Source organism: Trachurus trachurus (assembly GCF_905171665.1).
Source record: "Trachurus trachurus genome assembly, chromosome: 17".
Classification (NCBI taxonomy): domain Eukaryota; kingdom Metazoa; phylum Chordata; class Actinopteri; order Carangiformes; family Carangidae; genus Trachurus; species Trachurus trachurus.
Genome location: NC_139900.1, coordinates 18835919 through 18852102, shown reverse-complemented (window position 1 = coordinate 18852102; position 16184 = coordinate 18835919). Strand labels below are relative to the sequence as shown.

The window sequence follows — 16184 nt, the reverse complement described above, 5'->3', positions numbered from 1 at the left end:
GATGGAGCATTTCTAACATGGTCCTTAAGGAGAAACAGTAGGCAGTAGTTAAAAAGATGGACAGAGGGGAAAGAAAAGAGGGGAAGGATCACAGCCAGTCAGCTGCTTCTGTTCAGCATTAAACACACAGTTAGTGGTTTGGACCGGCCACAGGAGCAGGGCGTGTGTGTGAATGTGTAAGACCACAAGAACGTGGCCCTGAGGAAAGCATTAAGGGAGCTGTAAATCTGCAGGAGGAAGGAGCGGGCAGCAGGCCAACACACACAAACACACACACACACTGCTCCTAGCAGGCAGGGACACCGATAGCGCCCTAGGAGGAGCGTCGCAACAAAAACTTACCACTCTCTTAGTGTTGGGTGTGCGTGCTGCGATGCGTTCAAACTCCTCGATCTTGGATTGCTCGATGTCGGCCTTCAGCTCCCAGGTGGAGTCCTCGTACGGCAGACTGCACCATTTCACCAGGTATAAGGTCACCGTCTGCACGGAAAAACACGAGACACGGTCAGCGTGTGACACGAGAGAGAGAGAGGAGAGAGAGAAAAGAGGCTCAAGCCTGTGAAAGATGACAGGAGGAGATCAAAGCACCTCTCCGTTTTCATCTGTGCTCTCTGAAATGTCCAGGACACGGTCCACCTCCACGTAGTCCGGGTTAAAAGGCTCGTCGTCCATCTGGAAGAGACAGCAATTGGAGTTTTACTGTTAGAACCAAGGAGACTGTTTTATGACGGCTTCACTCGCACCATATGTTGGGGTGAAGTCTGCAGCATGTGACTGCTGGACACTCTTCATATGCATCTAGTCATTTGAGCAGCACAGACTTTCTATGAGCGCAGCATTATGGCTAGAAGACATCAATAGATTGTGGTACTTGGCAGAAAGTCCAAGGGATTTTAACTCATCGGTTGGTTTGACCTAAGCTGGTAGTATTCAAACCCCTCCACTCCATCCACGCTGGTCTGCTCCAGCTCACATTTGCAAACTGCTCTGTTCATTTTCAAAGTCATCAATGGTTGTAGACCACCCAATCAAAGCAATCAAACACATGACATAATGCAGGGTGACGGAAAATTGACAGGCCACACCAGAGGAACAGTTGTTCCTTTAAATGTGTAAAATCTACTTTGTTTAGATGCGTGGCCAAAGTAGATTCCACAGATCTCTCCACAGCAGCAGCAGCCAAAATGCTTCAGAAGCTGTTTGTGTGTCAGTCGCTGCATCCAACACACACCAGGTTAGAAGAATAGTGGTGATGGGGTGTAATAAAACTAAAAGTGTCTCTCATAAATGAAATATTTACGTTTCTAATGCTTTAATTAATTTGTAAAATAAATTCCAGAATTTTTTTCAAAAGTTGTAAATCAAATCTAGAGCTCTGCAACATCTGCAAAAAAGTGAAGGGGTGTGAATATTTCATGGAGTGGCTGTTAGTCACTTGGTGCAGTGTGAGGTCAGGAGCCAGGTGACTCACCTCTGTTATGAAGTTGTTGAGTTGTAGCTGCTTGGCCCTGAACCTCTTGACTTTCTGGTGTATTCTCTTGTCCTTCTCCAGCTCCTCCAGGTCCGCCCAGCGACAGTGGAGGTAGGAACTGAAACACAACACAAACGGGCAGCAGTAAGTACCAGTCTTATGGAAGCCAGTGTTTGTGTGTGGTGGGTGAACAGCCACTGCCTAGCAGATCAATCATCCCAACAGCGTGCTGCGTGTAGCAGTTCAATGAACAGGCTGCATAAGCTGCCACTGAGCTCTTTGGCAGTTGAAAACATCCATTTCAAGAAGGAGCTGGATTACGGCTTGTTTGCAGCTGTAATGTTGCTCGGCAACCATTTCCAAGTCTTAAGTCAGCTCTAAAATGTTTTTGTTAGCCGAGTTTAACCTGCGAGAGTTTCCGACGGGTGGCAGAACTGGTTTTGCTGGTCGTGGTTGAAATCAATTCATGACTGCTGCCAAGAATAACTGCTGTCACAGCTGATGAGCCTAAACACAGGCGGAGTGCTAACTGTCACAGAGGATGGTTCTGAGAGAGGGATTGATGCGCTACACTGACTCAAGTCGGCCACAACCAATGAGAAAGTGTGTGAGGGAAGTCGCCTGGCAGAGCTACACAATGTTACACTGTCAGAGGAGAGGGGGGCGACTGGAGGCGTCAACGTTCTGTTCATATCCATCCCTTCATTTCACCTGTGCTACTTTGTGACTGCACTGTGATCATTAACTACAATGTTGACAGGGCACAGGACTTATTTCATTCATACAAATATTTGTTCTGCTTTATTTCTTGCAGATGTTGGTGTCTAATTTTTTTTTTCCATTACACTGTCATGATGGATCAAAAACAATATGAAACAGCATCATTTTAGTCAGATAATGAAAAGCTGGGCTAAATGTCTCGCAAAATCAGGGCATGTTAGTTTTGTTTATTGTTTTTTATTATTATTATTATTATATTGTATTTGTCTTATTAATTTAAAGCTGCACTTAAAAGCTGTGCATGGAATATCTATTGCAGTGGTTCCCAAAGGACCCTTAAACTGACACAAATTAGACCACGGACCCCCAATAGGATAGAATTTTGAAACAATCACCAGAAATACATAAATATTTATAATGTCACTTCTTTAAGTCAATGTATGTTCAAATTCCAGCCAATGGCATGAAGTTTTGGAAATATTTCAAGAAATTTATGGAAAGAAAATGTGGTAGAATTTTGAAGAAAAAAAAAAGTTGGGGACCCCCTTGAACCGTCTTAAGGACCCCTGGGGGTCCCCGGACCCTACTTTGAGAACCACTGATCTACAGTATAAGGATAATGTTGATATTTGTGGAATGATCCTCTGATACCCCTCTTTATTTTTAGATAATAGAATGTCGTTCCATTTAAGGAAAAAAAACAAGCAATATCAGGGGATACCAACGGTACCACTCTGTGTTGATGATGCAGAGTAAATGTAATGCTTGTTTTAATGGTTTCATCTCAGAGTAAAATATAGTTACTGAGGTTTAAGGGCTAAATATACCAAGTGTTCCACACGTGCCCCCGTGGAGACCCCGGTGTGTATGTGTGGAAAATAGGCTTTTTAAAAAAAGAGGGGGACCTGCTGTGGAAGACAAAAGCGGTAGATAGGAAGAAGAGTGTTACTCACAAGCCCTTGAACTTGACATAGAACTCCTCCACCTCCACTTCCTCCCCCATCTCCAGCTGAAAAGGAAAAAAAAAGGGTTAATAATCACTACAAATATAGCAACTGCATGGTGAGAGAGCAGAAGTGGTTCATCATTGTTATACAACATGTGGTTGAATTAGTGAAGTGGCACAGGAGGAGCCTGCGAGCCCGTTTCACACCGGCCTGTCAGTCATCGTTTCAGTTCACCTTCTCTCGCCGAGTTTCATTCATGTGTTGTCAGAGTTGGAGATTTTTGCTGCTGTGTGTTTAACAGCTGGATAAGTTAGAATATGTCAAAACAAAAGTAAAAGTAAAAAAAAAACAAAACAAAGAAAAAATAACTTCAGCTCTAGAGAGAAAATAATGTTAAATAAACACATTACAAAATAAGTGTTGACAACGAACTAAAGTAACAAAACCTTTAGAACGTATTGATTTAAAGCAGCTCTGTTTATGAGCGATCCATTTGTTATTCATTTTGTGTGAAAAAGGGGGAAAAACCAAAACAGAAGCCCTTTCAAGCTCAGCAACCCACTTCCATTCATCATCACTACTCCAACACACACACGCGCACTTCCACCATGCTACTACTACTGTAATGCCATGAATCATCAATCACACACACATATACACACACACACCCTGCCTGAGGAAATGCTAGCTTGGCGTCTGGTGTAGCTAGCGTTGTGGTTTGGCTGTGTGCCAAGCCCAGGGTCAACTCTGAATGGAGCTGTGAGAATGCGTGTGTGTGTGTGTGTGTGTGTGTGGGGCGGGTAACCAATTGGCAGCTGGCTAGCAAAGGAAAGTTGGCTGGTGACTGTATGTGCATGCATGTGTTGGCTCAGGGATGAGCTTTCTTTAGACAAGCCATCTAAAACAAAGCTGGGTATTCTCTCACACATACACACTAACACACAAGCGTGCACACGCTGTCAATCAGACGCACACACACCCTCCTGCACACTCAGAGCGCCAAGCACTGAAATACAAGAACTCTTGTCTCCGCTTACCAAATGAGTGTGTGTGTCTGTGTGTGTGTAATCTGCTTAGACCAGCTGTGGAGCGGCTAATCAGATGACGTAAACCATGACTCGGGTCAGGGTGTCTCTGGGAGCCGGGCTCTGTGTATTGTCTGATGTCTAACCTGTTTTTTGGAGCTGCGTAGGCCCATGATCTTCTCCACAATGGGCCCCTCGGCCTCGGCCACATCCTGGAAACAACACAACAACAACAGCTTCAGCCTGCCACATGTTTTATAATCACCACGTCTTCTACATACATTTTTACTGCTCTTGAAAAATGTAAACACATACATCAAGGTGTAGAGATAACAACCTAGTTAATTATCTGTATTGATAACTGAATTAAAACACCTTCATTATCACTTCATACTAGTCCTACTATACAACTTTATTTCCTGTCTTACATTATTGGACAAACTGATTAATCCAGGTGTGTCTGACCATTGTGACGACTCAGACACACCTGGATGAATCAGTTTGTCCAATAATGCAAGACGGGAAATAAAGGAGCTTGTTTAAGTTCAGGAAGTAGTGGAGCTGTGCATAAAGCTTTATCTGACATCATTTTGATGCTGCTAGAGCTGATATTGTTTTAACGTTCTAATTGAAATACTAGAAATGTAAAATGTTGTTAAAAAAGTACTTGGACAAGAACTGACCTAAACAAAATATATTCTGTTCAAACTGTTTCATGAGAACCAAGATTGCGAATCGTAAACTCTAAAACTCAGGAGTGAAGGTGAATAAAATACCTTGTGAATGTACAGTACACTATTTACATGAGATACGCAAAATAGACATATGCAAAATCACTGAGAGGAAAAAAAGAAAGAAAAATCAATGAACTTCTGGCCTCCAGCTGACTGGTGTTTGTTTTAGTCGACAATTGCCAGATACACTGTAAACCAATAAAGGAAACCCAAGCTGTACCTGCTGTTGGGATGATGAAGACGGGGATTTCGGTGCTGGTGAGTCATCTCCGCTGTCATCGTCATCTGAAATCCTAAACTCCAGATCCTCTGTGTACCTCTTCCTCTTCACCTGACGGCTGGAACGGCGCTTCTGGTGGACAGGAAAAAAAAACACACAAAAAAGACACAAAAAGGCGTCAAGGCTCCGTGTGCCACTTCATTAAAAAGTTATGAAATGACACAATGGGCGTCTCCAAAGAAGATGAATGACACCCTGACAAAAAATGACATTGTGCACTATATGAAATCAGAGATTGATGCTATTTATGTAGCAATGATCTGGTGCTACTCATGATGGCATTTGTACATGAATATGGATGTGAATGAGGAGGGAGACAGTGGAGCACTACTTGAACCAGTTTCATTTAAACACAATGAAGGATGAATTCATTTTCAATTAAAAAAAAACATTTTGAACTGTATTTAAAAAGCAGAAATCATGGGAAATTACCATGAGGGGGGGGGGCATGTGCTTGGTCTTTCCTTGAGGCTAGATTATAACAAAACAATAGATGCCAACTGGCTCAGAGCCTCTCATCTCTAAAAGACTGTGACAGTGAGAGATCTGCAAAGGTTTTATGACCTTGTTTCATGGGATGTACATGCTGCTGTGCACATTTCACCCTCCACTCTGGAGCAGTGTGCTGCCTGGAAAACAGACGTCTTGTCTTCCCTTGAATGTGTCCTTTACCTGCACGCCGTCGTCATCCTCCTCTTCAGGAGCTGATGGAGGCGGAGACTTCACCTCCACGTCGTCGCTGACTGACAGCTCTCTTTTCCTCTTGGAATCCTTTTTAGCGCTGCCGGCCCCGACCTCTGACTCCGCCTTCTTATTGCTGCGGGTGGAGAGAGAGAGAGAGAAACTTTACTATGCTGCACAAGAAAACAAGACTCGCACAGTGTTCCCTCGTTTACAGACCACCAGACATCCGTGCCTGTGTGTGTGTGTGTGTGTGTGCGCGTGCCTGTGTGTCCCAGGGTGGTCGCCATGTTTGATTTACCCATTTAGAAATCATTAGTGTGCCTCAGGCTCTGGCACACAGGGGGTTAATATGATGAAAGAGCGCGGGGAGGCGGAGGGAGCGAGATAGCAAGATAGAGAGATACAGAGAGAAATAGCAAAGGGAGAGAGAGAGAGGGAGGGAGAGCGAGAGGGAGAGAGAGGGAGACAGACAGACAGAGGGACAGAGAGAGAGAGAGGCCCCAGAGAGAGGAGGGGGGATGGGCTGAGAGGCCCCCAGGCCTCCTCTAATCTCTGGCATGGAAAGAAAGAGGAGCTGGCTCTATCTGTGCACACACACCATGGAGGAAGGTGAGAGGACATACAACACCCCTCCTCCGTCTCCCTCCCTCTCTCTCTGTCTCTCTCCCTCACATACTCCAACACACACACACACACACACACACACACACACACACACACACACACACACACACACACACACACACACACACACACACACACACACACACACACACTGTTAGTACTCAGTTACTTTTCTGCCGTGACTGGTCAGAAGTAAAACGGTGATGGCGGTTCATTCACGACATGTTGATTTTCAAAAACCCAACATGCAGTTGGAGTGGAGGTTGAGAGCTGTGGCCTGTTTACTGAATCCCAATCCTCTTGGATCCACTTATTCCATCCAGCTCACTTTATTTGCATTTGCAAGAAACTAAACGTGCAGATAAAAACCCTCCGACCTGAGCGTGGGGCGAGGAGCAGCAGATATGAAATGCTGATTAGACTCATACAGAGAAAACAAGTCCAGGATACCAACTTCTGCACTTGTTATGTTTGATTCCCTCTTGCCATAAATGAACGACTAACTCTAGTGGAGAAGGGTTAAGTTGAGGAACATATTTGAAATAGTTCAGGGGTTCAGATTCAGGTTTAACTTGATTCTTGTTCGTTTGGATTCAGGAAATTAGACGACTTGAATCACAGGGATAGTTCCATGGACCGACCACACAGTTGGTCTTGTCCTATTTATCGCAAGTCGTATCGTCAGAGCGAAACTGAAAAATGTCTTTGCACGTCAGACATTTTGCTGATATGGTGCAGGCCTGGCCAAGACCCTTAAAGGGACATTGTGTAACTTATCCTGTTATCTATTCACGAAAATCGATTATTTCATTCAAAAGTCTGTTTTTCATTAATCAGTATCATCCCCATCGACAAACTGAAGTGTTCCTTTCAGCTCTGAATTTGCCGTTCATATCATTCATATCTACATGGAGCGGGTAAGCTCGGTGCTGGCTGCCATGTCGTGTCGCCATGTTTTTACGTTCAGTGGCAGCGTGACGGTAGGAAACCACGGAAACTCAGCGGAGACACCGGAGCTGTCGGCTCAGGTCGAGGTGGCGTCTGTGAACAGTCACCGCGGTAACGCAGTGAGGAGGAATGGAGCGTTACACTGATGCTGCATTCACCTGCAGTCGGGCAGACGGCCGTCAGTAACAAACCAGATGTCATTTTAGTCACAGAAGTCGAGAGAAAGCCGGTAAAACGTGGGTCAGGTAAACAATACCACATCGCCATGACAACATATTGTCACGTGTATTGTTTTGCCTCGTGGTGACGGACCACTTGTTTACATAGAGGCTTCAGCCGTTACGTGCAGCAGCTGTCGTCCATCTGCCGTCTGCCCAATTTCACGTGAATGCAGCATGAAAAATATGATTGAGTTGCTTGCGATATACAACCGCAAGGCTAGATGGGAGTAATTCCTACACAATGTCCCATTAAAGATGCCACAGTAATCGCTCACAGTTATAATGATTTAAATTTTAAAACAGTAAAGCTAACCGACTGGCCTTTCCATCGTGATACTGTGTGAAAACTGGAACCGATTCATGTCTTGTACCAACACACCAAAAAACACAGCATTACGTCGTCACACTGAATAGTGACGGTGGCTTGTCTGCATCATAGGGGGTTTTCACACTGACCTCATGTGGGTCGGACTTTTCGGATTGGATCCAACCAAATTTACAGGCGTGAAATCTACCCTGAACCATGGTTTGGACCAAAGACCTGAAGGTTGGTCCGACCAAAAGAGGCGGTCTCGCTTCGGACCAAAGTAAACCATGGATCGATTTGTAGTGTGAAAGTCTTTTTGTTTTTTGAAGGTTTGGACATTCAACTAGGCTCACATATTGTCATAATTATCGTTGCCACAACGCAAACTTGATCATTCATCTTTGTTAACTAGCTGATTTGAGGAGAGCTTTGGTGTCATACTAACACCTGTTTACAAACAATCAATGTCAAGTGTAGCAGGACGTAGCATAGGTAGGTAAGGACGAGTTCTTCGGTTCTCTTGCATTAACGCAGTATGAAACCAAGGGGGCAGTTGTCGGTCTGAGAAGTGAAGCTCACTTCCGCGTTCAAAAAACTGCAATCCCCTCGGCTGTCGCTGGGGGCTGGCTCCAGAAGGGAGCAACTCCAATTAAGCCCCATGTTAAAATAGCCGATTTTACAGCTTAAAAAAACATATTTACAGCCTGGTACATTTTATTTTTTTGGTCTCAACCGATAGTTTCTACCCCCGCACACACTCTGAGGGGGGTGAATTTTTTTAAAACTCTACCGTTTTACTATTATTAGGTGTAAAGTTCTGGCCAATTAGGGCGCTGAAACGTTGAGTGACAGGTCCGGAGACCGCTGCTTCGAGGCCAGTGGGCGGGTTCTCGGCCGGCTAACGGCCGCACCGCTCCAAATATGGCAAGTAGAATCCAACATGGCGCAGCTCAAACCCCCGTAGTAGCGGCACAAAACAGACTCCCCCAAACCAATGGGTGACGTCACGGGTGCTACGTCCATTCTTTTTACAGTCTATGTATGAAACCCTAAGCAACCGGATCAAATGTAGACAATGTAGCAAAAACAACTGACACAAACACAAAGCCTTGCTTCAGACTTTCCGTTGTGACACGCCCATAGTTTCCAAACATCTCCATCACTGCCCGTCCACACAACACCACAACCCTAGTTTTCAAACTAAAACGGGGTCAGCGGCCCCCGTAGTCTCTATTCTTGGGAGACTTCTGTAAAGACTAGGGAAGCCTCAGTTGAAGCTGCTGCAGGAACTGATATTTGTTCTAAAATGATCATGTCCTGTGAAAGTCACTCTGGTGGAAGTAACATTTACTGATTATCCGTGGTTCGTCAGCTATGTGTCAAACCTGGAACCAGATCAACAGCAGCAGCAGCTCTCCAAGCCCAACTGTGCTGTTCCCTTCACAAAGTTCACTTTTAGAAACACTACATTAGGCTATAAGGAGATAAACTGCTCCACTGACTTACTATTAAGCAGTTGTGCGAGTGTGTGTGTTGTCTTGCCCTCTGCAGTACTGTATGCCTGGATCTCTCCCTCTCTGCCTGTGTCGCTCGTCCTCTCTCTCCTGCTCTGTGCCTCGCTCCCTCTCTCTCCTCGTCTCTCACCCCCTCTGTGTCCCTGGGGCCCTTCTCCTTTCATCCTCACGCCAAGAGCAATCACGATCTCCGTGGTAACGGCTGGTCATGTGACCTGCACCTGTTCCTCTGGCTGGTCGCCACACGCTGGAGCCATCTGGCCACACACACATGCACACACACACACACACACACACACACACACACACACACACACTTCTCCACTTGGCTGCCTTCTGCCCTCTCTTCCTCCTGGCTCCTTCATGGCCTCCCTTCTCCCTCTCAGTCGCTCCATCATTCTCCAACTCTTTGTGCTCGGTCCATCTCTTCACTCCTCTTCCTACAACTCTCCTCTCCTTCCTTTATCAGTCGTTCAGTTCTAGTCTGCATCATTTTCTTCAATAAAATCTACGTGTACAATAACATGTGATCAGGACTTTTGCTGTTATGCATCAACCTCAGTCAGAAGCTGCATGTTGTCCATATAAACAGCAGAGAGGTTTATTTACGACTGAAGAAGGCTTTGAGTGGTTTCAGACCAATTTTTTAATTTTATAAAATTAGCCAACAAATTACATTGACCACAGCCGACGTCTTCCCTTTATTGAATTACCGACTCGCTGCAAATACAGATCTTATCCTCGCTGTGTCTCAGCATCACTTTTTATCTGTGATATAAAACCATCTCATTCTGCTTCAACAAATTTCTAGGCATCAAGGTCCATAAGTCAAGTGTCAGACTTTTTGACCCTATTGTACATCTAAAAGATCAAGGTATATTGTCATCTTCATTTTGGTTCCGGTTCCTAATAGCTAGATATGAAATGGTTACCATGTTCATGTTATATACAAGTATTACCATTTTCAATCTTAATTATCACTACAACCACGGTCAATTACTGTCACTGATTTCCGTACGGCATCAGCGAGCATGCATAGCAACAACATGGGCTTGGTTTATGCCAATCAAACATGGCGGGAGGTGCTGGCCGCGCTGCTCTGGCATCTTTTCTGTCTCCAAAACTAAACTAAAGTTAGTGTGGGTATGAGTAGATTTCAAGAGCAAGTAAAGCTAATGTTTAAGTTTTAAAATACAAACAGTCACTTGGTAAAATTGTATTATTTCCAAGAATTTTTTTAGCATGTTTTAAAGGGATAATTCAGCATTTTGGAAAATTGGCCCATTGCCATAAAACGTATAGTCTTAGGAGGTTTGTTACTTTTAATTGCTGGTGCAAGCTATTTTTAGAACGGTGGAGCAGAGCCGCAAGCTGCTCAGAGCTACGCTACGGAGGCTCATGGCATTTCTTGGGTTTACCTCATCAAACTCATCAAATACACAAAAAACGCTGATGCGCGTTCCCGTCGGGGGCAGTTTTTCAGGAAGCAGTCTCTGAATTTGCCTTGAAAACAACTCTGTCTCGTAACGTTCCGTTATTATCTCATAGCGTGGTGAATGTGCAGGTCACAACTTGTCCACCAGAGCGTTTTGGAGTTGTTGGATTGTGTATTTGATGAGTTTGATGAGGGAAACCAAGAAATCCCATGAGCCTCCGTAGCGTAGCTCTGAGCAGCTTGCGGCTCTGCTCCGCCGTTCTAAAAATAGCTTGCACCGACAATTAAAGGTAACGAACCTACTCCTAAAACTATAGGGATTATGGCAATGGGCCAATTCGCCAAAATGTGGAACTATCCCTTTAACAACACTGCAATAATACTGATAACCAAGGTCATTTGTCAGGATAATTGTGATACTACATCTCTATAATGTTCCATCTCTCATGGCGACACTGTCCAACACCGATTTCAGTCATCCCAGAATAGAAGGGAGCTCGGCGCCTTTAAATATCCGAATAACTAATTGGGATCTGCTTTATGTCACTGGTTCATGCTGCTCTTCTAACAACTGGCCATGTGACATTGTCAGCTAGATGAGCCAAGCCTGCCACTGGCCTAAATCAGCTTTCTGACAGGGGGGTTATGTGGCACATCATTTACTATGAAATTCTAAATATACCTTATATGTGAACTGCGTGCGATTTACCAAAGTACGTGTTGGCCTGACGCGTTCAGAGATTTGAAAATGACCTTCACCGTTCATTTCAGACTTTATACGGTCAATGGTATTCTGTGGAAAGCCTTTTGTAAACTGTAGCATGTTTTGGGGTGTCAAAAGCAGCAGATTCACAGGCTATGTTGTCAAGAAATTTTTAAAGCTTGCTATTGGCTTGTGCTTTTTTTTCCATGCTTGCCATTACATGTCCTGTTTCTTAATGCCTGCTATTGTTTTTTTTTTGCTAATGTCATAGCTCTATGCGCTATTTACATGTTTTTCTAGCTGCATTTTTTTCTTTATTTTTTCCTGTCTGCATGCCAGTGTTGATATATATGTTGATATGTATCACCTGCAATCATGAGCTGTTGCCATTATGTACATTTGAGCTGTAATTATGAGCTTTATCAGGTAAATCCATATGTACTTTGTATTTAAATGCATTACTTTATTGTTGCCCTTTTTTGTTTATTAGGTTGCCTTTAACATCTGGCCAGAACAACGGATGAAAATAAGCCCTACTGTCTAATTCTGGCTCACTTAGCGGGCAAAAGATAAATTAAAGATATAATCCATCAACCATCTCCACCATCACTTATCTTATTTCCTTTTCAATGAAAAACACTTAAGAAACAAGCCCAACCAAGTCAAGCATGTTGCTAGAAACACCGGATAAAACTCAGCACCTACAAGTCAAGGTATTAAAACCCACGTCTCCCTGTAAGGTTAGTGGTGTGCAGGTATATGCAAGCACCGCCCTCTGGTTCCCTCCTGGGCTTATAGCTCTGCATTCACACATGCTGGACAGCTGTGGCTGTGTGTCTCAGTGTGAGAGGGGGAGTTGAGATGCTCCTCTCGCTATCGGGGGAGGGAGGATAAAAGAAAGACAGGAAGCGGAGCAACAGAGGGAAAATATGGGGAGGGAATGAGACAAACTGAAGAGGAAGCCAAAATGGGGGGGAAGGGTGGGATGTAAGGGACACCTGCTGCCATGATGAGTCATATCACTGGATCCTAACACACACACACACACGACCCAGGGCTACAAAAAAACAACAGTGGCCAGGAGGCACACAAAAAGTGCCGTATTTGCGCACACATCTGCAGACATGCACAAAGCAAGGTGCCTGCATGCATGTCTGACTTCTTTATGTGCACTGCAAACAAATCTCACCCCCCATCCACACACACACACACACACAAACACACACAGAGGGCAGGGTGTGGCAGCTGAGAGCTGGGTTATTTATAGATGTACTTCCTCAGTGAGGTAGACGGAGAGAGAGAGAGAGAGAGAGCTCGGGCGAGCAAGAGAGCTAGGGGAAGAGGATGGAGAGAGAAAGCAAGGTCAAAGGAGAGGAGTGAGCTGAACGCTGGAGTAAACCACCTGATTCCTGATGAACCGCTCACACATGCACACACACACACTTTCCTGGACAGATCAAACTCATCCGTCGTAAATGCCTCAGAGATTTCCATTTGTTGTCTCTTCCTTCAGATCAAAGTCAGCCCACACAAACTGCTCATGCAACCCAGGCACGTTTTAACCTGTTAATAGTTCCTCCCAGAATATTCAACAATTAATCGGCTTAGAAAAAAAAAAAAAATCAACAGCTACACTCTCCATGACTTAGTATTGCGTGATAATCACCATAATCATGGGCACTAGTCCACAGCCGAGTGGGGTCTATTTGGGGCTGGGGGCTGCTTATCAGCTGATTTAATCCCATCAGGATATTAAAGGTGCTTCATTACAGATTTAATTAGAAGGATTGTGATTCCATATTTTAATTGATTGTGATTTGTTTTGTTGTTGTTTTTTTACACTAGACCCTGGGAAAAAGTTAAACTTTTAGATACTGTGTACATCCTGAGTCACGTTTCCACGAGCGGTCCACATCACATGCAGCATGACTAATGTAAATCAACAGAGCCTTAAATCAATGCCAATGAAAAGACTTCTGTTCTGATACAATAAAGTTTTAGTAGTGTGGTAGTTGAGACATGAGTGTTGATGGAGTTGCTGTAAACTTTGCCGTTCTTTAGACACATGTTTTTGGCTTTTGCTCTGATCTGCTTCGTCAGCTGTAGAGATCCTGCACAGGCCCACAGGTGTGTGCTTTTCCACACCATGATGAACAAACTGGATTTTTCAGAGGTGGACTGAAGTCACCATCAAGAGAAATGGGATGAACCAAAACAGGGTGTCGGAATACGGATCAATATAATATGTTAGTTTTTTTCCTTTTTTAAATCCATTTTTAATCCATTGACTAAATTCTTAAAATCTTATTTTTGCTTTGACATGAGATATTGGGTTCAAAGGGTGGAACACAAATACACGTCATTAATATTAAATGTAAGTTAGTTAAGGAAAAGCAAGGAGTAATAAATGACAATGGGATAATATAAAAAATGGAACATGCTATCATCACTATGATGTGCAGGTTGATGGTGAATTGAAAACCTGTCGACAGTTCAACAAAATTTGAAGTGGTAGGATCCTTTGCCTATATTTTTGTTTTAAGGCGTGCAAATCTCTTCACTTAACACCAACATTACCTGCTTGTGGTGGTTGTGAAACAGCAAATGAAAAGTGAAAAAACGGGGAAAAACAACAGCGTTGGAGGGGTTAACATTGTAGGGCCAGCGTCCTCGTTACGGCGATTAAAGCGGGGCTGCGGGCTGCCATGTGGCGGCTTATTTTTTCATACAGCGATGCAAACACACGGTGCAGAAAAAAGGAATTACACTGTGGCGTGGTATGGGCCACATGAGAAACTCTTGAGCTTTGGGGCTTATTTCTCCTCCCACTGGTGGAAATCTTGCACACACAAAAAAACGGAACATATGTGCTAGTGGCCCATGCAGAGGGTTTTCTCTACAGCAAAAGGGGGAGTTTTTACATTTTCAAGGCTTTAATAAAGTATCTTAATGAGGCAGAAAAGCAGAAAAGGTAACTGTAAAAGAAACTAACAGCTTCTCATAAGAACTCCAGACTCCATGACTTTCCTATGACTAATCAAGAGCTTAACTTCAGCAGAGACATACCTAAACTTCTCTCTAAAATCTGGAATTTAACATAGAGACAATGTGGGACAGCAGAGGGGAAAAGGAAACACCTCAGCCCTCGGTGCTTGGCTTCAATCAGACGGACAGAAGGAAGAGGGAAGATGGGGAGGGTGGAGTGGAGAGGAAAAAAGATGAAAGGATACACTCTTCTTTAGCAGGAAGAGGTGGGACTGAAGGGAGGGGAAAGGAGGAGAAAGAATAAAAGAGGAGAGTTGGGTGATTGCAGTAGTCCACCATTTTAGAGGAGTAGTGAATGGCCAGCAGCCATTATTATGCTAAATTAACCTGGGAGCTGCAGGCCGCCACTCAAGATGGAGGAGAGCCTGACAACAGATAAGGGCTAGTTTACCAACACACACACACACACACACACACACAAACACGCAAGAAAGAGCGCTCCTACCCCCACATTTCCTCTGCACACACACACTTGTGGCTGTGGAGTGGTCAGCGGCATGGCCTTCATTATCATTAGACGCCATTTTCTGCCACAAAGATTACCAACGACTCCTCCTCCGACACACACATGCACACAAACACCAAAGGCCTGCCCCCCCCTCACCGCCTGACACACTCACTCCAGGTCTCCACACATTCCCCGCCCCCAACTCTTTTCTGCTGGCCTATGAATGCATAGACGCCGCACCCGCGCGCACGCACACACATGCACACGCGCACCTCCCCCAGCGCTGACCCCTGCCTGCTGCTTTGGCCCTCCCTCTTCCTTGGGATAAAAGGGGCTGAGAGGAAAGAGAGAGAGCGAGAGAGAGAGACTGAGGATGAGGACAGAGGGAAGAGAGAGAGAGAGGACAGGGGGAAGAGAGAGAGAGGAAAAAAATAGAGAGGGGGGGGGAAGAGAGAGAGAGAGAGAGAGAGAGAGAGAGAGGGGGGGGCTGGGGGCGACACAATGAAAGCCCCTCTGACTCCCTCATACTACAAACGCTCTAAAATCCTCTCTCTACAATGCATCTGTACTGCAGGGCAGAAGTTACATGTATAGTTGACAGTGTAAAAGTAATTAGTTATAGTTACTTTCCTCAACAAGTAACTGAACTTAGTAACTGCAATATTACATTATAAAAGTAACTAATTACCAGGAACAGTAACTATTGCGTTACTTTGCATTACTCAGCCCTCTTAACTCTCTAACCATAACCTCCCATTTATTTGGAACTAACCAACTCACTCAGTATCCCTACGCACAGGCAGGAGGAATACTGAGTGAGTTGGTTAGGTGAGGTAGATAAACATCTTTTTCCCCGACTCGTTGATGGACTGAAAAAGAAAGTGTGTATGTGTATATAACATACACTTAAAAGGGTGTATTATTTCGTGACGGGACTTCTTGAGTCAAGTAACAGCGCACTTCATTGTCAGTAACAGTGTTATAACGGGGGGAACAGTAACCTTTGTTATTACTCATTACTGAAAAAAGTAGTGCTGGTATTGTATAACACCGTTATTCCCATCACTGATTATCATGT

General features: G+C 44.4%; 1 protein-coding gene across 2 annotated transcripts in view; it reads right to left on the bottom strand.

Moving 5' to 3' along the window:
* Window positions 1-16184, bottom strand: part of chd7 (chromodomain helicase DNA binding protein 7) — a 72998-nt gene that overhangs the window by 28478 nt on the left and 28336 nt on the right. For both annotated transcript variants that reach the window (XM_083991905.1, XM_083991906.1), the window contains exons 5-11: window positions 5850-5994; window positions 5118-5249; window positions 4310-4375; window positions 3145-3200; window positions 1472-1589; window positions 589-672; window positions 343-480 (exon numbers count right to left, since the gene is read on the bottom strand). In XM_083991905.1, the coding sequence (XP_083848031.1) occupies window positions 343-480; window positions 589-672; window positions 1472-1589; window positions 3145-3200; window positions 4310-4375; window positions 5118-5249; window positions 5850-5994 (739 nt within the window). The remainder of the gene's footprint in view (window positions 1-342; window positions 481-588; window positions 673-1471; window positions 1590-3144; window positions 3201-4309; window positions 4376-5117; window positions 5250-5849; window positions 5995-16184) is intronic.